This window comes from Pezoporus flaviventris, unplaced genomic scaffold (assembly GCF_033815535.1).
Source record: "Pezoporus flaviventris isolate CSIRO_AGI_PZ_B2104156 unplaced genomic scaffold, CSIRO_AGI_Pfla_v1 ptg000001l, whole genome shotgun sequence".
NCBI classification, from domain to species: domain Eukaryota; kingdom Metazoa; phylum Chordata; class Aves; order Psittaciformes; family Psittacidae; genus Pezoporus; species Pezoporus flaviventris.
This window is the reverse complement of record NW_026892549.1, coordinates 48,833,633-48,858,038: the sequence shown is the minus strand read 5'-3', so window position 1 is coordinate 48,858,038 and position 24,406 is coordinate 48,833,633. Positions and strand designations below refer to the sequence as shown.

Below are 24,406 nucleotides of genomic sequence, written 5' to 3'. Positions count from 1 at the left end.
TGTGAAAAGGAGAAAGTTAAATATCTATATCCACACATCAGCAAATCTTATAGCACTTTAGCAAATAGCAATCAGACATTTTTGTACCATTTTTATATCATTTAATATTATTCATTAATTTATTTATCTCTAAGAGAACTCTAATAAGTATTTCATCAGATAAACCGATATTCGTGAATAATTGAAAACATAATAAACTGAATTTGTCAGGGAAAAATTTCTACTTCCAATATAGACATTTTCACATTTTCTCAAGAAAAAATAAATATATATACCTAGTGTATTATATAAATCCAGTATGTTAATATTTTGCACTTCATACTACTACATAGTACAATTAAAATTGATAAATATTGCCTGTACTAATCCACACCCAAATCTGCAGAAGTATCCACAGGTCCTAATATTCATGCCTAGTTTTGAAGATTTTCCAGGAGTATTTAATTTGAAGGGCATAGCAAGAATATCTAATCATAAGCTTTAAAATACTACTGTCAAGACTGGCAGCATTTTATAATACTAACTGCCTTCCGAAGACCCTTACATTAGCTGCAATTAACCTCTGTGAGAAACCTGGATCAAAGTCAGCATTTCGTGTAAGACTGAATGGGACTAATTTCTTACCCACATGTGAGTAAAAAATACAGGGGGAAGAAATCCTCCCATCTCTCCCAGCAGTTGTCAAACAGCATTATTGCAGATAAAGTAATGTCTCTAATGACTAGTCTAATCTCTGTCAACAGCTGTTGAGACCTTCCAGAGTATATAGGGATTTTTTTCAGCAGAAAAAAATGTTAAATCTCTATCCTTGAAAGAAAAAATCTGAGCTACTCCACAACAATATAATAATGCCAAGGAAACCATAGAGCGATGGAACTTAATGACCATATTTACTTTATTTCTTTGATCAGTTCTGAACTCCCAAGAAATATCACATTCTTAACAACCCTCCCAGGAATTAACTGGGCAGTAGAAACTAGTTAAGTTCTTCATTAAACAAAATGTTTTACTTTTATTATATTTCTGACATCAATATTCTAGCAACAGTCCTTTATGAACAGATCTCCTTCTAGTCTTAATATTTATTTTGTTCAAAATTATTTCATAAAATTAACTTAAAACCAAAAATAAGTTAAAATAATTCTTAGTAACTTCACAGTTAATTTTTATCACAGAAAAGGAATGAAAGATACTAGGTTCAAGACCATGAAGCCAAACGTATTTTATCTGTTTACATAAATCTTAAGTTTTGTTCCCTCTGAAAAACAACTGGGTGTACACAGGCTTCATGCTGATTGCATTGGAGCAGTCAACGGTAGCAAAATCCTCTACATAGGGACATACTCGTACATTAAGTACAAATAATATAAAATTTGTGCCACTCGGCTTCTACCTCCTCTCTTAAGATTTTCTTGGAGAACAGCAGTCGCTAAAAATGTAATAATGGCTTTGCCTTATCTCCACTTACGTATACCCTTTTTGCTTCAAAAGTGTACTTTCCCATGGATATAGATGGAACCCTGTGAAAAATGCTGAATTTGGAAATTTTCTGTAAGTGAACCTCAACACCATGAACATTCTACTGGCACAGTTCCATTGCCTGTCAGGCTTTAATAGTCTCCCAGAAAGTGATGCCATCAGAATTTAAGCCATGGCATCTGACAGATCTGCCTGAAGAATTAAAACTCACATTTTTAATCTCGACTACTAAAATGATTTTCTATATTACTCGTATTGTTATTTTAGTAGCCACATGACAAAATTAAAGTTAACAAAGCATCACTTGGTGACTTAAGGTGAAAAAAAAAAAAAAGGAAACACGATCCCAAAATAACTATGACTCAATTATGTCAAAAAGATAATAAAATCTGCTTTCAATCATACAGTCTGACTTACTCCTCTAGACAGAAAAAGTGTATTTGTAGACATGGGAAAAGAACCCAAAACCTTTATCTTGAATTCTTATTCTAATACCTGAAGTTAAAAGACTTTTTACAAGACTGTAATTCCCTTTGACTAGAATTTCACAAGCTCTGAGAAATATGTTGCATTTGGCTGTATTAAGTCATTACTTACATTAAATGCTTTCATTACTCACTGTCATGTGTTTTGATTATCATTAGGCCCAATCAGAACTAGGTATATCTTGACACTTTCAATATAAAACTTAAAAACCAGCTGTCAATAATTTTTCTCTTCAGCGCTCATCTTATTTATTAAACAGAATTCAAATCATATTCAAAGACAAAATTATTAAGCTTCTCTATGGTATGGATCAGTACAAAGATATGGGAAGGTAATGGGTAAAATATTATCCAGCTAGATATAACTTAGATAACAACCACTTGATTTTTTAAGAACAGCACTTCTGCAAATCAGAATACATGGATTCAAATCAGCCCTCCAGAAAATGAGGAACATAGTGTGAAAATGGGTCTGGTCTGTGAAAAGTTTCACTTAGGTGATTTGTCTACTGTTACACAATCCTATGGGGGATGAGGGCATGGAAGTGTGTCACCATGCAATTCAAGAGTTTATCATAATGAATGTACAAGAAATGTCAAATTATTGTATAATATTATATGATATCTTTTGACTTACACATATTTCATTTCATAATATACCAAAATTCATTTCTCATTTTCCTGTTTTTCTAAAAAAAAGTCGTATTCTCATCTTACCCCTTTCATAGCTATTTCTAGCATCAGAATTGAAGTACTTACAGTAATATAGGTACTCTTCCCAGTTCCTGTGGGCCCCACAAATATAGAAGGTTTTTGATGTAATGTCAGCAATTCCATCAATGCCATGTATCGAATAGTATCCAGAGTTGGTACAATTATTTCATTAAACATCATACCATTACGTATAGGAGGAGCTGATTTGAGTGCTTCCACCCAGGGTTCCCAAATTCCTGGTCCCTATTTTAATTTATTTAAAAGTCATGTATTAATAATAAACAGGAAAAAAGAGCATAGAACCAATGGAAATAGAAAAATCTAAGTTCTATGACTTAACAGATGAGGTTATGAACCAATTTTTAAAAGGATTAAAAAATAATTTCATAGGTTGCTCAGTTTGTTTCAAAATTCAGTGTTTTCAATACAAGAATACTCAAAAAAACATAACACCTCTGCCTAAAGCATACAAGTACTGAAAAACAAAGAATGTACCTTACTTTTTACATCTGTACACATATTTTTTATATATATATACACAAAATGAGATAATACATACACTTATTTACGCATTATATACAGTACACATATAAATACATTATATACCTATATAGATATATACATTATATACATATACATATATAAATATATTAAATACAGTACATATATAAACATGTACCAAATTAGGAAATTACTGTATAAAAATTTAACCACTAAAACTAAAAGAGCATAGTCAGCCTTTTCACAGACTCCAGTACCTTCAAACTATCTGCCAATTTGAGGGAAGATAAATTTTAACACTGAATCTCCATAGCACAGATTTCTCTTTTAGATCAGGCTAGTAGAGGAGTCATAAAAGATGTCAAAACTCTCCATCAGTAAATGAACATAAGGAGATCTTTAAAAATTGTAAATAGCTCTGAAACAACTGCATATTCTATCATATCCCCCCAAAAAATTCTATCTTGAGATAAAATATGAAACTCTACAGATCATTCTCTCTTTCTGTCTTTCTTAGAGGGGCCATATTCTCACCTCTGTACACAAAAATCCCTTTACTGTAAGTACATGCTTTTATAGATTATGATCAGACGAAATAAAGCCTTTACTGATGATTGAAACCTCAGCCACTTGGCAAGATGCAAGAATCATCCATGAGCTGAAATCTAGACAAAAGTAATTCTTATACTTCTACAGGACTTCACAGGGATCACAAACTCAAAAAAAAAAAAAAAAGGTACATTGATTTTATCTTGGAGTCTCTGGAGTATACTAGATGCAGAGTGAATTTTGCCTCTCTACTGGGAGAGTGGAGGATCAAGGATTCACATCTTAATCTCAGGAAAAAAAAAGGCAGAGAAGAGGCAGAGAAGAAGCCTACCACAGCAATGAAACCTAAGAAAAAGGCTGAATTCCAAAATAAAATTAGTTTGCAAGAAATCAAGAATGAAAAAAATGACAGAAACAAAGTAACTGGTCAAGTTTTGCTGCAAACTTGTTCTGCCACAACAGACAAATATTCTGGTAGCCAAGAAGACAGACTGTGGTGCTACATATCCCAACCAGAACATTAGACCATCACTAGCTTGCAAGGATGGATATCTGTCCTATTCAGTGACAAAAGAAGTAAGTAGCAGAAACAAATCTGCAGTAGTAACACACACCTTGTAGGATTCATTGACTACTACAAACTGGAAGCCCACATTATATTTTGCAATCCTCACCTCTTTGACAAACCGATAATCATAAATTGTTGCCCCTTTTGGAAATGGAACTGTGAAAGCTTTTGAAGACTGTTCAAACTTGGTCAACAATTTGTATTGTTTGTTTGTTTCCTCACTAAGTGATCCGTTAAGCATTTCTCGCAGGATTATGTCAAATTTCAGTCGACCATCGTCCCTACAGCTGGCTCCTACAGACCATATCAGTGAAAACAGAAAAATACCCTGGAGATGGAAAAAACCAAAATGTAACTGCAATACCTGCATATTACAAAGTTATTATTCATTGACGTCAAAGAAACCTTTGACACAAATCACAGCAAAATTACACTAGACCAACCTGATTTTATGTATATAGTATGGAACCATACTGCTAGTAAAATAGAACACCATTACATTAACTATCAGTATCTGATCACTTCTGCTGTACAGCAAAATGCTTGATGTCCTCAGCACAGAGCTGTTATTTTGAGAAAGTTCAAGAATAAGCTGCTTTTTATTCCAGACCAATTTAGATTATCTTTCTGTTATTCAAAGGCCAATCTCATACAGTGATAGCTATGTCTTTTTCACAGGGCTTTCCTTGAAATGCAATCCTTACATAGCATTGTTCTAACTAGCAATAAACTGAGATATCATAAACTGGAGAATCATTTACAATTTTGGCTGGTTTGTACAAAATGCATTAAATTTTTATCAAGATATCAAAGACATCAGACTCAACTATGTACCAATTATGAAAAAAATACAATAATATTCTCCTCAAGGGACAGTACAAAATACGTAACTCTAATTACAAAATACAGGTTTTATTGCTTGCGAATTCCATTTCACTAAAGCCTGGTTTAAAATTACCTATTCTTTATGTTTAACAAACTGACTACCTCAAGCCAAGAGAAAATGTCTTGGTCATTCATTTCTTTAACTTTGTCTTCATCAGCAAATTCATCCATCATGCAGTCCATCAGATTCATTAGTGATTGAATTAAGTTTGTATCTGAAGTAGGAGACAGTTCCTGAAAAGAAAGAAGTCACCTCAGTTACATGTGTGTTTTACTCACTGGAAAGAGACTGCTAAATAGTAGGGATTTTTTTCCTCACTCTGAAGATAAAAAACTCAGTAGCATAAATATGTCTAAAATACATTCAGAATTAAGTTAAACAAGACACAGAAACCTTGCTCACAGCCTTCATCTTAACAGCTGTTCTTAAAAATCAATAAATTAATAGGGTCCAAATAAAACAATTTATTCCTTTGGCACTTGGAAGTGAAAACAATTCATACAGTCTTAATTTGTCACAGAAGTTCTTCATCCTACCTTTGTATACTTCCTAATAAACTCAAGGCAGAGCGGAGCCATTCTGTCAAAAAGGCTTCTTATAAATTCTTTATGCACAGAGCTGATTCCTGAATGCAATGTATTTAGCCAAGACATCATTAATGGTCTCCATCCTAACAACTGGGGTTCCATATAGATCATACCACACCTTGAAACCTAAAAACAAAAGAACAAACAGGTGCATAATGGGGCTACAGAATGGATGGATGGGGCAAAGCAGTTGACATCATCCACCTGGACTTGTGCAAAGCGTTCTACACTGTCCCACACAATATCCTTGTCTCTAAATTGGAGAGACATCAATTTGATAGGTGGACCACTCGGTGAATAAAGAACTGGCTGGATGGCCGCATACAAAGAGTTGTGGTCAACAACTCAATGTCCTGTTGGAGACAAGTGTCCCTCAGGGATCGGTGTTGGGACCAGTCTTGTTAAACATCTTTGTTTGTGACATGGACAGTGGGACTGACTGCACCCTCAGCAAGTCTGCTCATGACACCAAGCTGTGTGGTTCGGTTGATACACTGCAGGGAAGGGATACCATCCAGAAGGACCTTGACTCACTTGAGAGGTGGCAAATGCCAACCTCATGACGTTCAACCAAGCCAAGTACCTACACCCGGGTTGGGGCAATCCCAGGCACAGCTACAGGCTGGACAGAGAAGAGATTCAGAGCAGCCCTGTGGAGAAGGACCTGGGGGTGTTGGTTGATGAGAAAATGAACGTGAGACAGCAGTGTGCGCTTGCAGCCCAGAAATCCAACTGTGCCCTGGGCTGCATCAAAAGCATCGTGACCAGCAGGTCAAAGGAGGTGACCCTGCCCCTCTACTCTGCTCTCATGAGACCTCACTTGTACTCACTGTGTACAGTTCTGGTGTCCTCAACATAAGAAGGACATGGAACTGTTGGAACAAGTCCAGAGGAGGGCCACGAGGATGATCAGGGGACTGGAGCACCTCACTTACGAAGACAGGCTGAGAAAGTCGGGGCTGTTCAGCCTGGAGAAGAGAAGGCTGCGTGGAGACCTCATAGCAGCCTTCCAGTACCTGAAGGGCTCCAAGGATGCTGGAGAGGGACTCTCCATATGGGGTTGTAGCGATAGGACAAGGGGAATGGATTTAAATTTCAACGGGTGAAGTTCAGGTTAGACACAAGGAAGAAGTTCTTTACTGTGAGGGTGATGAGGCACCGGAATAGGTTGCCCAAAGAAGTGGTAAATGCTCTATCCCTGGCATTGTTCAATGCCAGATAAAGCAAAGCCTTGGGTGACATGGTTTAGAGTGAGGTGTCCCTGCCCATGGCAGGAGGGTTGTAACCAGATGATGTTAAGTTTCTTTAGAACTCCAACTATTCTATGATTCTACAATTCTGTGTCATTTTAAGCTATTTTCAAATGTTTTTTTTTTCTATCTACAAGAACATAACATAACATTCAGTGTAACAACACAGCTTCTGGGAGTATTAGAGGCTGGTATAAAGTGTACAGTGGGACTCTGTGAACTCTGAGACAGACAAGGTTCAAACATTATTATTTCAGCCAACAGAAGACCTAATGTCAAAGACAGATTTTCCTCTTAAATAGAATTAGTCTCCAACATTAAAATCACAAAAGATAATAAGCTAACTACGAGTGTGCCTAAAAATTGGTTTTTAATTGTTTTGATGCAACTATGAAGTAAAAAGTGCTTCCCAGGATGACTATGCAGTGTCCTGGGTTCAGCAGTAGCAGGCATTTTTCTCCTTCTTAGTAGCTGGTGCAGTGCTACATTTTTGACGTCCAGACTGGGAACAACGCTGATAACACTGACGGTTTTAGTTGTTGCTCAGTAATGTTTACTCTGACCAAGGACTTTCTGAGCCTCATGCTCTGCCAGGAAGGAGGGGAAGCCAGAAGGAAGCAGAAAGAGGACACCTGACCCAAACTAGCCGAAGAGGTATTGCTTACCACAGCACGTCATGCCCAGTATATAAACCAGGGGCAGTTACCCGGAAGGGTGAGATCACTGCTCAGGTCAGGCTGGGTATCGGTGGGCAGGTGGTGAGCCATTGTATTCTCTTCCCTTGTTATTTCCCTTATCATTATTATTATTGGTGGTAGCAGCAGTGGTTTGTGTTATATCTTAGTTACTGGACTGTTCTTATCTCTACCTGTGGGAGTTACATTCTTTCAGTTCTCCTCCCCATCCATCTGGGAATGGAGGGAGGAAGAAGGCGGAGGATGGGAGTGAGCAAGCAGCTGTGTTGTTCTGAGCTGCCAGCTGGGCTTAAACCACAACATGCAGATATTTGTTCTGTTTATATTATTATGAACCTTTTTTCATATTCAAGGTGTTTGGTTTTTTTTTTAATTTTTGCAGCAATTGTTGGTTTTACCAGAATTTTTCTGGGATGTAAATGATTTTATTTTTCTCGTCAGGCACTTGCCAGACTGAACAGTTACAGGGTCTTCTGTATATGTAATTTACATTACACATGTAAATATGTAATTTGTCACATTATATTGTAAGATTATTAAAAACTTAAAAAAGTAAATCATGTTACAATGGGCAAGAATGCCTCACACTAGACCATTATCAAAGACAAATACTTACGGTAGCAGGAGAAGCAACTTCTAAATCCATTGGTTCAAAAATAAGACTCATCTGATCTGACATTTTGATGATCTCTCCACTCATAAGGCACAACTTTTTGTTATCATCAAGCACAGTATTCATATTCTCAATCCATACTGCATCCACTGGCCCATCAAAAATCAGCCATTTTCTATCTGGAGTCTGGTTAGCAGAAAATAGTTTGAATCAAATATCTGCAATTTATTTGATTGTGCTTACTTTAAAATAAATAGATCTACAGTTATCTTCTACCAAAAATAATTCAAAATTTCAGTTTCTGAAATCACAATCTATATTCACAATTTAGTTCTATAATGTTAAAGCATATACTGTATTTAACCATAGAAAGTTAGTATCTTTGGTTTCTTCCCGTTATACTCGCAATACAGTACATTGCTTCTGCCAAAGTGCAACACAAATACTTTGACTTACAACACAGTGAGAATGTTAAAACAAGTTACTACTACTTAGTAGTAATACCTATTACACACTTACCATAGAAGTCAATAGGACTAATTCAAGGAATATGGCAATATCTAAACATAATATATAGGATTTGTTTCAAAATAAGCAAATAGTCATAGGTGTTTATTATACTTCTTACAGAAAAATACAAGGAAATTACGCAGTTCTGCAAATGTTATTAGAGATGGCAAACTCCACACTGATCAACTTCAATATACTATTTAGATTTATAGTCAAAAGAGTTTGATAATACAATCACCAACAAAGAGCAAAGTATCAGTCAGAAAGATATGTCTTGTATTATACTCCCTGAAAATATTTCAATGGACTTTAATGGAAGGTCAGCCAAAGGCACACACAGACAGCAGTTTCTTCCAAAATAAACATCAAAATGCCAATGTACATTAATAGCACAGATCTGAGCCAAATCAGAAAAAATATGGGATGACAATTTAAATATTCATTTATAACATGCAAAAAAACAACCCCTGGCCCTTTATCTTCAAATAAGGATTTCTGAAACACAAATCTTAATTCACCAGCACCCAGAAACCACTTTGCATGGCAGTTGCTGCAATTCAGTCAAGCCAAACTGCAGTCTCTGCATTCAAATGATTATGTATATGAATCCTACGATTAAAATCTAAAAAGTATAAATCGAAAAGTAATTTCCCAAAATGCTCTAAGCCCAATAAGCTCTTACTTGAGAAGCAGCAAATGCTCTGAAGTTCACTGCTAGGACACCATCTGACCATTCATGTGACACTGGATCAAATTGTCCATACAGCTGACCCATAGTTATGGATTTGGGATTTAAAACAGCAATTTGAACTTTGTTTTCTTCCATCAGCCCCTGCAGACACAAAAGAAATAAAATCTTTTAACCCCAAACATGTGATTTATTATGCCATTTGTTTTGGGTTTACTTTTACAGTTATATATTATTAAATATTCATAAAAATAAAAATAAAATTTGTTTGAAAATAGTTTTCACCAAAAAATATTTATAAAAATGTTTAGATACCTTCTTACATAAGTCTCCCAATGCTCCTGCCAGAACTTTATATGAACATGTTTTTCCTCCAAAAGGCTCGCCAACTATCATAAAGCCATGACGCACAATCATCATCTCATATATCTGCAGGATCTTCATAGCAAATACATCAGTCATTTGCAAATTCATAGCTTCACAGTTTGTTTTGATGGCTTCCAACAGGTGATTGTAGTCTGGTTTTGGTAGCTTCACACCAGGAAACAAATCAGAAGTAATACCCTATCCAAACAATTAATTAAAAATATACTTAATTTCACAGTAATTTGGTTTGAAACTCATGCAATCAAACCTTTGTTGACACTAAGCAAACTAATGCCTATTTTGATTAAAATTAAATAGTTATTAATTTCATGTCACCCTTGCATCAGCCAAAATTCTGACTTTTTAATTTATTATTGATATTTATTTCATGCATCTTTTTCATGTTTACCTGGGCACATAGAGAAGTAATTAACTGCCTAAGCATATTCTTTCCTGATAAACATTAACTTTTATTAAAATAGTTTATAAAACTTGCAGTTAGAAATTGGAGAAAATGTTACCTTTTCTCCCTCAATAACTGAATGTGTTAAAAATCTAGAATAATAAAAAAAAAACCAAACTGGACAGATCATAAATAATTTAAAACAAAGTGAAGGAGAGTTTTGAGCAAAACAAGGCTTGGAAAGTATGTTAGCATTTGCATGCTCCTACATAAACACAGAAGAGTTATATGTATCTCAAGCCAGATGCACTTGATTACACTGGACACCTGAACAACAAAGCCAAAACCAGTGTCGTGGGTTCAGCAGTAGCAGGCATTTTTCTCCTTCTTAGTAACTAGTGCAGTGCTACGTTTTTGACTTCCAGACTGGGAACAACGCTGATAACACCGATGGTTTCAGTTGTTGCTCAGTAATGTTTACTCTGACCAAGGACTTTGTGAGTCTCATGCTCTGCCAGGGAGGAAGCAGAGACAAGACACCTGACCCAAACTAGCCGAAGAGGTATTGCTTACCACAGCACGTCATGCTCAGTATATAAACCAGGGGCAGTTACCTGGAAGGGTGAGATTGCTGCTCAGTCAGGCTGGGTATCAGTCAGCGGGTGGTGAGCGGTTGTATTCTCTTCCCTTGTTATTTCCCTTATCATTATTATTATTGGTAGCAGCAGTAGTGGTTTCTGTTATACCTTAGTTACTGGACTGTTCTTATCTCAACCCGTGGGAGTTGCATTATTTCAATTCTCCTCCCCATCCCTCTGGGAGGGGGGGGGGGGAAGAAGGGGGGAAGGAGTGAGCAAGCAGCTGTGTGGTTCTGGGTCGCCGGCTGGGCTTAAACCATGACAACCAGCAAAATTAAAATGAATTACAGAGGATATGGGGATTTCCCATTTCTTTCAAGCAAGATATATAAATTGAGGGAAGAAATAATTATTTTTTTATATTAAAAATATAAATAATTCTTAAAACTGAATTCACTATTTTAAATTTTATTACTATTGCTGAACTCTTTTTATAATTCTTTCTGTATCTGATAAGAATTCCAAACAGAGCTACTGCATTCTAGAACTAACAGAATTAAGCTATTACAATAGCCACATAGTGTAGGCCTAATTTACTGTTGACTCTTAAATCTGTCCCCAACTGGATAACTAATTACAGTGTGTCATGCTCATTCATTGGTGTTTTTCCTTGTAACATGCATCTGTTCTGTACTGCCACAATCATCTACTTTAATTCTATTAGCTTCACATTCCTTAGCCTTCTTTTGCTGTTCACAAGTCAATAATGTGACACTTCCTAGTTTCAACTTAGAAAATTTTGCCTATTTTTGGGGTATGCCAACAAGCAAAATATTAGTATGTGCAAGGCTGTTTTATCTCTAAACCATTTCTTAATCTATGACAGTGGAAAACATACATCTGAAATATTACTTCTTAAATATACTTAATTTCAGTACACTAAATTGTTAACATTGCTATTCTTATTTTTAAAGACTAAAATTTAGAGAAACAATTAGTGAAGATGCTTCAGCTTTCCCAGACCTCTCCTAAGTTTATCTCCACTGCTTCCAAACTTACAAAAATATGAATTCTCCCTTCATCTCATAACTTGTTTTCAGGAACAAGTGTCTAATTTAGGCAAACTCCTCTTTAGATTAGAGTAACAATGTCCAGAGACATACGTTCAGTTTCTAATTCTTGACATTTTCATATAACTTTGGACAAGGCTATTATCTTTTACAGATTTCTAAGATTTTCCTCAGATTTCTAAGACTTTTCCTTAAAATTCCTAAAGGAAAAAGCTTCCACACTACTTTTATGCACCCATGTATTTTTTCTTATGGAAATTGCCTCATTTTATTCCATAATAAAATTACACAAAAAAAGTATTACACACTGTACCCACAAAGGATAAGGCTTTCACAGTTTCCAAACATTTATATATACCAACATAGAACCTTTCTTCTTTTTCTAACAGAGCACAGAAATCTCACAGCTACTGAGGAAGATTTCAGACTTTTCCTAATGAAGTTCACAACCCACATCTGTGTTGGGGATGTCTGGATAGATCAGAGGTATATTAAACATGCCTATCCTGTGGTAACAGATTAGAAATCCAATCTAAATAGAACATATTAGGACACAGGCTGTTAGTGCATTCTGTAAATCAGGTGAGTGAATTACAGATCATCTTCTTTAGCTCAGTTCTACATTGAGATCAACTCATGACAAGAATGAATGTAGGCCACTTATTCTATTTATTATTTGAATTATTTGAGTCTATTTACTATTTAGATTTTTCTCTTATAAAGAGAAATTATAAAGAGAAAATAGGAGACTATTAGTACCCACCTATTTCATAAGAACACTTATAAGGCATTCTGAAATCTTGACTATATGACATATAAAAATAGTAAGTTAGCATTTCAAGTGGTAAACATAGCAGAAGTTTTCAATGGTCTAACCCCTCAAAATCCAAATGATTGCTATATTTGCTAGAAAGGAACAGTTAAGGCTAAGTTTTAAACTAATTACAAGCTACATTAAAAACGTCTTTGGACCATCTCTCTAACAAACCTTGTACTTTTATCAACTAGTATTTTTAGCAAGCACTTTGCATTATTGAAAATCTGTATGTTTTCTACCTCAAAAAGTGGTATATCATGAGACAAGAATTTTGGCAGGTTGACATCTGTAATGGATCTAAGGAGCAAAATTTCTTCATCTTCCAATGGATATTTCAGCTAAAAGATGCAAAAAATAGTGTTAGTTGATTTTTATATTTTCAAAACCCAGATGTTACACTTATTTGTTTTAAAGAACACTTCCTGATTTGCAATTATTTTGGCAGATTCAGGTCTACTTGATAACCTCTTTTGCCCCTGTAGACAGAATCATAGAATCATAGAATAGTTAGGTTGGAAAGGACCTTAAGATCATTGAGTTCCAACCACCCTGCCATGGACAGGGACACCTCACTCTAAACCATGTCACCCAAGGCCTTGTCCAACCTGGTCTTGAACACTGCCAGGGATGGAGCATTCACAACCTCCCTGGGCAACCCATTCCAGTGCCTCACCACCCTAACAGGAAAGAATTTCTTCCTTATATCCAGTCTAAACTTCCCCTGTTTAAATTTTAACCCATTACCCCTTGTCCTATCACTACAGTCCCTAATGAAGAGTCCCTTCCCAGCATCCCTATAGGCCCCCTTCAGACACTGGAAGGCTGCTATGAGGTCTCCACGCAGCCTTCTCTTCTCCAGGCTGAACAGCCCCAACTTTCTCAGCCTATCTTCATACGGGAGGTGCTCCAGTCCCCTGATCATACTCGTGGCCCTTCTCTAATTCTGAATTCTGTAGAGGGGTTTGTAATATTAGGATTGTAGGTTGCAAAAAAATTAGAAGAGAATTATAAATTATACCTGTCTGTCTAAATAAAAGGTACTGAATTAATAAAACAACAGCTTAGGTTTTTGTAAAATGTATGCATTCATCTACAATGTAAGCCAAACCAAAATACTACATCCTACACCATAAGAGTGTTGAAAGTCACATAGCAGATACTAGCCAGCGTGTTACTGCAAAGTGTTCACATACTATGGCAAAGGAACCTGGTAAGAAAGGCAGCACAAAGCAATAGCCAACATGCCAAACAACTCAGTATATCTGCGTTTTAACACAAATTCTTGAAAGATAATCAGCACACTTAATAGGCACATCATTCAGTTACAAGTGGTGTGGTGAATGGCCACAGAGGTGTGGTAAATGGCCCAGTAGCTTTACCTCTTCTTGACTTGCTACAGCTTATACCCTAAGACATACCCTTTTCGTTTCCATAGGTACCACAGGATGAAATTTTAAACAAGTACTTGCCATTATGTAGACTGTAACCATATATTCTGTTACAAAAGAGACAGGTTACTAAAAAACCATTTACCTTCAGGTTGCCAGCAGCAGTAAGTACTGATTTCACAGCTCTCATTCCATAATCATAATGGTGCTGAGAAGACAGCTGCTCTGAACACAGACGATACGTAGCTACAATTTTTACAGATAAAGGTCGAGCAGTAACAAACCCACAAGAATAAAGAACAATCTCTGCAATCATGGCGTAATCAGGAACCATCATAGCTACCGTTCTAAAGAGAGCCTATTGAACATACATACAAAAAAATCACATCAGAAAAAAAACCACATACCACATTATTATGTATGACTTTTTATACAGCTAAAACTTTTCCTATTTTTCATATTCAACCAGAAAGTTTTTTGAATTATCCCCTTTCATCTAAGCACTATTTCTGAATCTTCTCTTCATACTGCGTTAGTGAGCAAACGTCCCATACAGTTCTGAGAAATATTTATAAAGACTGCATTTTTCTATGGTTTTATTGATTTATCAAGGCATTTGCTCAGCTTTCCTTTTCTTTCCATGGAGACAGAACAGATTTATTTAAAAGGGTAAGAAGGATGTAGCACTCTCACTTAAACAGAATAGAAATCTCTGACATTTAAAAAACCATAAGTCCCATCAGATCAAACCAAAATATCAGAAAAACCAGAAACTAATACCCCCCCCCCATTTTTATTCAATATTAAGATATTATTCACTGCTTGTACACTACAAAACACTACAATGAAGGTAACTAATGTTAAACACTCTTAATAATTTCTATATGAGACAAAAGTTTATTTCTTGTTTTAATTTCTGCATTAGCTATTAAAAGAAATAAAATTACAAGTGTTGTAATACCTTAAGATTATCAGGAAGCTCTGAACGCCCAGCATAACCAGGATTCATCGTAATGAAGACTGCACATGTAGGGTTCAGCTTCAGTTTAGTTCCTTCAAATACTATTATCTCAGCTCCTGAATTAATGCCTATGGAGAAATAAAAACTATTGTCATTGCTGGGCAGGTTTGTTGCATCTTTATTCTTTGTCATATGTAAGTGAAAATTATGATTAAAATAACAGGTTACCTCTTTGGATAGTAAAAATCTGCTGAGCAACCACAGAGAGTACTTCCAAATCAATCCTGTTGAATTCATCAAAGCAAGCCCATGCCCCACAAGTCAATAAACCCTAGAAAAAACAGACGTATGACTAATTAATAGGTAACTACTTATTTTGGACATACTGATCAAAACAATTCTGCAACAAGAAAAAGCTTTAACGTGAAAAGAAAGGACTTATATCCATGATCCAGAGCACTAACTTCTAAACAAAATCACTCCAGAATGTTTCAAAAAGAATTACAAAAATTTAGAAACAAAGTTTGCTTGTAAAAAAGCCCAAAATAATTAAGACAAAAAACCTGTACAAATTAATATAAAATCCTTATTCTTCTATCATATGCAAAGTGCCTATCAAACACACGCATTTTGTGTGTTTTACCTTTACAGTTAGTATTATGCAACACTAAACAAGCCTCCAAACAACCCTCTCTTATTTTGTCAATGTAAGGACTTCTGCAGAGCTCAAGTTCACTGTTTGGTTATAGAATCTCGTGGCATGTCATGTTATCTAAAGTGCAATTAAAGAATAATTCTCTTTTCCTACAGTTCTGGTTAATTTATAGGGTTTTTTTTTCTCAGATACGCCCCCCAAATACTACTGTACTGTCTCAGCAGCACTGGTAGGTAGCCCTTAATAGTATCGCATGCTTTGCTACAAGTAATTCTAAAATTCCCATTTAAGATACAGAATTTTGCTTTCATAATTCTAAACAAAAACTCTTCATTTAGCTTATTTTGGTGAACTTAAATCATGCTGAATTTTTAAATCACATCATACCAATGCTACCTCTGACTCAGAAGGTAAGAATAATGCCAGGGAGGAAAGCATGCTTGCTCTATTTTTGTAATATTCTGTTCCAAAGCGGGACACTGTGCTATAAGACACACTTCTCCACTCAGGATAGTCTTTCATAATACAGAGGTATTTACTAAGGCTAATATTGAAATGAATATATGCTTGATTTGTATAATATAATGACTCTTTAAAGTCCCCTAAAATTTGCAATCAGGTATGAAAAATGCACCTATTGAAATAGCATCTATGTTGCCTATTTAAAGAAAATAAAATCTCTATGGTATATTTCACTTTCAAAGCACATAAAAACATTCTGGTGTCTCGGTTGGATTCTTACTTCCAATAAGATCTATATGCACAATACTAGCACGATATAGTAGCCTGGAAATGACTAAAGATACATTTAAAATACCTTAAGACAACTACAAATGCTAGAATAATAAAATGGCTTTTATATAATTGAGAATACAACCATCACGATTTATCCAAACCTTAAAAAATTTTCCTAGCTCAAGGTAATCCAATCCATCAGAACAATTGAAAACCACACACTGTTTAGCTACAGCCTTTGCTAAATCTTTTGTAGTTTCTGTTTTTCCAGTTCCAGCAGGACCTTCAGGGGCACCTCCAAGATGCAGGTGTAGTGCACCAAACAGGGTTCTGAAAACAAAACAATACAACAATAGGGAGGGTGAGGGGAGAGAAGTATAAATTTTTATGCCATTTTTCCAGCTGCTCTAACTTTTATAGAAACTTTATAAACTTCGTCTCATGTCTGCATTTTTCTGTGATGGTACAGGTTACTTGCTTCTGGCCAGCTACAGTTTACAAATGTGTAGCAATGTACGAAGTTCACAACAGAGAACAGCTTTCCACTATCTATATTGTCTTGTAATTTATCACTAATTATAGTTTCACAAAAGATTTAATTTTATCACAAATTTAAATTAAAATGTTCATACAGGACCAAATTTATTCCATCAGAAGAAATGCAGCCTAATCTAACTATGCCTATTAGAACATTAAAAAAAAATACAATCCTGCAGTCATCTGTTCTCTGAACTAAATAAAATACCTCAATTAAATAAATTCTTGCATTCAGTACATTCACTAACTTGCAGGTTTACCTGTAGCATCTGTCTGTAAGTGGAGTAATAACCAGCCTAGGGGTATTGCCAAGATATTCATATCCATACCTCAGTCCAGCATTAATCATCTTTGTTTCTAGATGCCCTTCCTAAGAAACAAGGCATTCATTTTATAGAATAAAAGAATTAAAAACCCACACACATAAAACAACAAAACAAAATAAGAAGCCCCCACATACCCACAATTCAATAGGATTTCTCAAGTTCCTTATCAGACCTGATGCTCTTGAAACATCTGATTGCTCTAGGACACTAGTTTCAGTGTGACTTTTATAATAAACCCCCCACAACAATTAATAGATACTAAAGTATCAAAACGTAAGACCATTTTTTACATTAACCACTACCCATGAGAAAGTCCTACTAACCATGTAGCAGAGTAGAACTGTCTTATTAGCTACTTAAAAGGTTAACGACTTTCTAAACAGGTAAACAGAAATAATCATCACCAGCAGCTATAGTTATGGTCAACCTGATGACTGATACGGCAACGTACAATCTCTACATATAAATTTTTTAATGTCACATGCAATTTCCTCTGTAGCATGGGAAATCTTATCCTGATGCTTGTAAAAATACCATATTCTACCACTATCCAGTATAAATATTTTTTCAATAAATGTAATGCTCAAAATAATATTGACAATGTCAGATGAAAAACTCCAACTGAAAATTGTCATCTCTATAGCATTCTCTATCCTGCAGAATCAGACAACCAAAACAGTCTTTGACTGAACAAATTCTGCCTGTAACCCCCCTGCAAATTCAGCAAGTGTACTAAGACTCAGCAGTGATGAAAAAAGTAATTTTAATTAAAAACTGTGTCTGGCTACTGGCCATTCTACTTAGCAATCCATAAAATGATTGGTTACAGGCATTATCTTATCAGCAGAAATTCCAGCAGTAGGTTAACCACTCTCAGTGTAAGCAAGCAAGCAGAAATTGAAAAGCTGTGAATAGAAATTACCTTCTAATAGGATTGAGAGTTATCACTTACCTCCCAGTAGTACCTAAGCTGGCTTAACCATTCAAAGTCATCCTCATCTTTGACTTTCTTGCTTACTAGAGATGCAATAATATCCCTAGCATGAATATCAAGCACAACAAGTGCTCCTAAAGTCACTCGATTCTGCTGAGACAGCTCTCCTCGCACCAAGGTGACAATGTCCTCAATTTGTCTATTACTCTGTTTCAGATAACCCTCTAGTGCCTGCAAAAACGTTTACAAGTTACAAAGTTGCATGGCTAGTCATAAGGCATGACTATTTTTTCTTAGCATTACTTCTATCTCTCTGTATTAAAAAGTTCTTTCTCACTATAGTTCAAAAACCTTTATCCACTGGCAGCTCAATAGGGTTTTGGATTTGGGTTTTGGGGGGGTTTATTTCCTACTTTTAAAGAGCCATATATAAAGCATCAATGATATGTACCTGGAAACAAAACAGCGTACACTGTTTTCTTTCCAGAACACAGGAAATAGTCCTTAACTTTTTATACATTTCACATTAACATAAACAAAATGCCATGTATGTTTTAAATATCTATACATACAATATACTTCCTATGATTAAGGGACACTGTCACCTCAGAAACACCTTTATGTCCCGCAACAGTCAGAAAGAAACCCCAGTTCTAGAATTCAAAGAAGTTAACAAGAAAATGCATTTTCTTGTTAGTTTTTTAGTTTATTTTCTTCTGCTTATAGTCTGGGTTCCGTTAGTTTAATCATTTCTTTTACACTGTAATTGATAGTTTCTTTCATGCTAATAAGTTTCTGGTAAAAGAAAGGGCTTGTATTGTGACAGTACTTAGATGTGATTTAAGTGCTTTACTGAACTGAGATTAAAAAGTGGGAATAACTTTAGCAATACATTCACACCAAAGCATGTTTCTATAGAGGCACAGCTTCTATTTGTCTGGAGAAAAACTCACCGAGGCCTGTTTTAGATTTTTCTCCCTGTTAGCCTGCTGTTCCTCTCCAAACACTGACACTGGTAGCCCCCAACAGACTATGAGGTTTTGAGATCTCTCAGCTAGTTTTTTTTCAAAAAATTAAGTATCAGAAATCCTTTGCTTAATATGACTTCTTTCTCTACATGAGAATTAAGAGCACAGAGCTCAAAAGCAGATCAATTTCTAGTGTTGCATTACAAGTCCTGACCAGCACAAAATCTGAACTCTCTCTCTCAAGTCAGGGATAATAACCCACCTGCTTACCACCAAGCTTTCCCCAGCAAACATGAGATATTACTTGGAGCACAGATTGTGTCCTCAGCTCCCATATCAGTAACATTCCTCAGGTCTATCCTTCTGACCATAAGATTGTGTATCACTGAGAATGCACATGGCTAGCAAGACAATAATTTCAAAATTTATTAAACCCTTCTGGTTTTATACAGCATCTTAGTTCATTATTTGGTGTTAATGAGAAATTTGCACCTTTGATTTATGTACAAAAGTTACTTGTTGGAAACAACTCAAAACCAATCAAAAGCAAGCATGTGTGTTTGCATGTGCATGTATGCGTGAACACACAGAATCATAGAATGGATTGGGTGGGAAGGGACCTAAAATTAATCAAACAGCTAGAGACTGGGTGGAAAAGTGATCCGGAGCAGTCATGCAGAGAAGGACTTGGGGGTGTTGATCAATAAGAAACTTAACATGAGCTGGCTTCAGTGTGCGCTCATAGCCCAGAAACCAACCGTGTGCTGGGCTACATCAAAAGGAGCATGACCAGCAGGTCGAAGGAGGTGATCCTGCCCCTCTGCTCGTGTGAGACCTCACCTGGAGTATTGTGTGCAGTTCTGGTGTCCTCAACATAAAAAGGACATGGAACTGTTGGAACAAGTCCAGAGGAGGGCCACGAGGACAACAGAGCTAGAGCATGATTGCATATGAAGACTGGCTGAGAAAGTTGGGGCTGTTCAGCCTGGAGAAGAGAAGACTGCATGAGGACCTCATAGCAGCCTTCCAGTGTCTGAAGAGGGCCTTCAAGGATGCCGGAGAGGGACTCTTCATAAGGGACTGTAGTGATAGGACAAGGGGTAATGAATTTAAAGGGTGAAGTTCAGGTTAGATACAAGGAAGAAGTTCTTTACAGTGAGGGTGGTGAGGCCCTGGAACAGGTTGCCCAAAGAAGTGGTAAATGCTCCATCCCTGACAGATTTGGAACAGATTGTCAGGAGATGCAAATGGCTCTCCACCACTTCACTAACTACAAGTCCCTTTTCACAGCAGAACAAAGATTCTTGGCTGAAGCCAGATGAGCAGAATTCCCACTACAACAGAAATTGATTGAAAGCTACAGGAAGGACAGGTTTCCTTACTGCCCATGTACAGAGATCTGATACAGACCAGCACAAGAACTTTTGTCTAGGCTAAGAATTCTGTAACAAACATTCCCAAAATCAAATTAATTAATTTAACCTTTGCTTAACTTCCTCTAAAAATCTCTAAGATTAGCTGCCTCATCTGATGGTGGCAATTCTGGAACACTTCCAAATACAACACAGGAGAAGATTAAGCCTTAGTGATAAACAGTAGAAAGGTTCCACAAAACACATATCCTGAATCTTAATTCAGTGCCTTAAGTACCTTTATTCTCAGTAGCATTACTAATAGATTATAAATTTTGTACCATTCAGGCTTATATATTCATTATTTGACAACGGTGAGGATGGTATATATCTTCTAATGCTAGTCCTAGCCCATCTTCATAAAAAGCTCTTAATATTAATGAAGGTAAGTTAGACTTCTGAACCAGAGATGAATAGACAAGCTATGCTAGTCCATACCACCTGAATACCCCACTGGGCTGCCTTCACAGGAACACATCATCTACATGTTGTCAGAATACACTCTGACATAGTGTAGAAGCATCAGTGCCTATACCCAAAAGCAAACACTAACATGAAAATCTTCAAGGATCACATGTCAGGCAGATCTTTAAAGAAATTACTCAAAAGATTAACCATTACATTGTACAACTATTCATCCAAAAAGGTTATTACCAAAGGTCTGATTTACTACTCCATTATATCAATTTGACATTAATTTTAATGATTCTTACCCCTTGGCCATTTCTAATAGACATCTGTACTTCCAATGTCCAGAAAGTCTGGGATACACAAAGAACTATTTGTCCAGGCCACTCTCTTACCCAATTAATACGTGCAGTTTTTGGATAAGCTTCAAGTGCCTCCCCAATGACCTAGACAGCAAAAAAGCACACTATAACTACATGTGAAAGCAGGTAATATTCAGATTTAGAATTTAGGTTAGATTGTGTTGAATAATCTGGATTCAGCCTCAAAAATTCAACTCCATAATAGTGATAATTTTGCAAGCAAATCTGTCAATAAAGCTCAAAAGCCCAAAACGTCATAATACGAACAAGTGATCACACAAAATTTCTGAGAATTTCTCTACACACTCTAAAATGATTCTTGCCTTCAGATACATAAATTTTATACATCCAACTACAATGAAACTAGAAAGCAAGCACAAACACAATTTAGTTAGAAGTAGCATCCCACACGGAAAGTATTCTCATCTATTAATACTAATAAAACCCCAGAGCTTTTAATTTTGCAGATGATATTATTTAAACTTGCATCTAACTTCAAGTGTGTTTTCTAATACCAGAATGATTAACCTGGTTCTAGTGCTGCTCAAAGATAATCACAATGAAATCAAAACTTGCACTGGAAAAAAACTTCCAGTCTATACTAACAGGTCATTTTCCTCTCATTAATAAAACCCAAGAAAGAACAGTCTTATTATCAACAAACCCCTCAACAAATTTAGATGGCTCCTCAAACAGTGAAAACAACCTGAGTGACTATCTACCACTTGTTTTGCAGCTCCAAGCCTTTTTGCTTTTAGCAATCTATATACACAATAACTTAAACTAAAATATATATGCCTATGAGGGAAAAATGTGTCTGTATTGACATTAAAACTATGTAAATGTTATCCATTGTAGACCATTATGAAAGTTCTGCAGTCAAGGGTAACTGCATGCAGATGGTGATTAAACATTTCTTAGTCATGCACCTCAGTTTGTCCATGTATGCATCAGATAGATCAGGTTATTCACTTTATTCTGTACTGCTATGCCACTACAAAAATTAAACTCTTGTAAGAAAGCGTGTGCACATTCAATTACATCCCTTGACATTGAAAAGGACCACAAAAAAGACGACAATAGAGATGGTTAAATATACAACGCAGCAATGAGACACTGTAAACACTAGAACAATAAAATCTGAAGAGTTAATGGTCTTGATTAGCCATAATTAAGAGAAACAGTAAAACAATGTCCTGGGTTTAACAGGAGCACTCATTTTTTCTCCTTAGTAGCTGGTGCAGCGCTGTGTTTTTGACTTTCGGCCTGGGAACAGAGCTGATAACAATGATGTTTTGGTTTGGCCAAGGACTTTGTGAGCCTCATGCTCTGCCAGGGAGGAGGGGAAGCCGGGAGGAAGCAGAGACAGGACACCTGACCCAAACTGACCAAAGAGGTATTCCATACCACAGCACGTCATGCCCGGACAGGTTACTGGGAGTTACTCGGAAGAGACTCACTGCTCAGTCGGGCTTGTTCAGAGGGTGGTATCGTATTCTCTTCCCTTGTTATTTCCCTTATCATTATCATTGGTGGTAGCAGTAGTGGTTTGGGTTATACCTTAGTTACTGCACTGTTCTTATCTCAACCCATGGGAGTTACATTCTTTCGATTCTCCTCCCCACCCCTCTGGGGGGGTGGGGAGTAGACTGCATGGCTGACTTGCCAACAGGGTTTAAATCATGACAAACGAGAAAAAAAACCAAACCTGGGCAAACTTTCAGTTTAATCTTGTCCCTTCATGCAACACCAAGTGGCATCAACCATCTCTGGCTAAGTGACATCAACTGACATCAGCAATCTCTGACAAAAAGATCCTCAGCGCAAGTGTTTTGTACTATTTAAAGAATTTTAGATAAGTTTATGACCAGTAATTGACACCAGAACTAAAAAACTGTGTAACCTTTAAAGACTGAATTCATTGGTTTAATTTTGAGGCTAGGTGCAAAGAATAAAAAGTGATTCCAGTATACGTTAATGTTTACTGAAGAAATCATTAGCCGAGAAAAGAAGAGGTTGGGACTTGTTACCTTGTGGACAGACTTCAGCATAGCTTTCTCCAGTTCAACCAGCCATCTTTCAACCTGACCTCTAGCTGCTGATGTCGAGATTGTCTCTATGAGTTCCACAGTCTCTCCTTCATGACTTTTAATGTGTGTAATATCTAATGCATCAGTAAATTGCACTTTTGCAATTCCTTCATAACACTTTTTCAAATGAGGTTGTACTCTAGAAAACAAAAACAGTATTAAACAGCTACTGACAATTTTTTTCTTGCCAATACTACCAAAGAAGAGCTAACTAAACAACCAAAAAGTCCTGAACCATTTTCTTAAATGATCGTTCCAACTTTGTTAAAAAGTTTATTCTCACCAATAATTCTTGTGTACTAACCCTGCAAGATGCTTACCACAATTCTGGAAGATGATTTTAAATATGTAAAATATTACTTTTAATCCCTGTAACATATAAAATGGTAAAGATAAACAAATATCCTTTAACTGCTAACCCACGTAGAGTACACAAAATGCCATTATTTATACCTTCCCAGCAAACTAGAGTAATTATCAAGGAATGCAAGTAAAGTGACAGGTATGACCTTAACACAATACCTTTTCCCCACAAGATCTCTTGCCCTGTTCATTGCACTGTATGAGTATTTCTCTGTGAATGAGTCGGCATTTTGTCTTCATTTTCCTCCTTATTTTTGCATAACCTTGCACCAAAATCACTAAACACTATCAAGTCTCTGTTTCCTTGTGCTCTTTTTTTTTTTTTGACAGACCAGTCAGTCTCACCTCTGTGCCTGCCAAAATCTTGGAGCAGATTCTCCTGGAAGGCATGCTAAGGCACATGAAAATCAACAAGGTGCTTGGTGACAGCCAGCATGGCTTCACTAAGGGGAAATCCTGCCTGACCAATTTGGTGGCCTTCTATGATGGGGCTACAGAACTGATGGAC

The 24,406-nt window shown here is 36.3% G+C and overlaps 1 protein-coding gene across 3 annotated transcripts in view; it reads right to left on the bottom strand.

The window, feature by feature from the left end:
* The window catches only part of DNAH7 (dynein axonemal heavy chain 7), a 108,552-nt gene that overhangs the window by 51,063 nt on the left and 33,083 nt on the right, over positions 1-24,406 (bottom strand). For all 3 annotated transcript variants that reach the window (XR_009744020.1, XM_061457043.1, XM_061457034.1), the window contains exons 20-35: positions 23,476-23,674; positions 21,389-21,529; positions 18,314-18,526; positions 17,296-17,405; positions 16,660-16,828; positions 15,337-15,439; positions 15,109-15,236; positions 14,293-14,505; positions 12,999-13,097; positions 9,841-10,089; positions 9,520-9,669; positions 8,331-8,513; positions 5,719-5,895; positions 5,284-5,415; positions 4,403-4,624; positions 2,724-2,921 (exon numbers count right to left, since the gene is read on the bottom strand). Coding sequence is in view for 2 of the 3 variants with exons in the window: in XM_061457043.1 (XP_061313027.1) it covers positions 2,724-2,921; positions 4,403-4,624; positions 5,284-5,415; positions 5,719-5,895; positions 8,331-8,513; positions 9,520-9,669; positions 9,841-10,089; positions 12,999-13,097; positions 14,293-14,505; positions 15,109-15,236; positions 15,337-15,439; positions 16,660-16,828; positions 17,296-17,405; positions 18,314-18,526; positions 21,389-21,529; positions 23,476-23,674 (2,686 nt within the window). In the remaining variant the exon portion in view is untranslated. The remainder of the gene's footprint in view (positions 1-2,723; positions 2,922-4,402; positions 4,625-5,283; positions 5,416-5,718; positions 5,896-8,330; positions 8,514-9,519; positions 9,670-9,840; positions 10,090-12,998; positions 13,098-14,292; positions 14,506-15,108; positions 15,237-15,336; positions 15,440-16,659; positions 16,829-17,295; positions 17,406-18,313; positions 18,527-21,388; positions 21,530-23,475; positions 23,675-24,406) is intronic.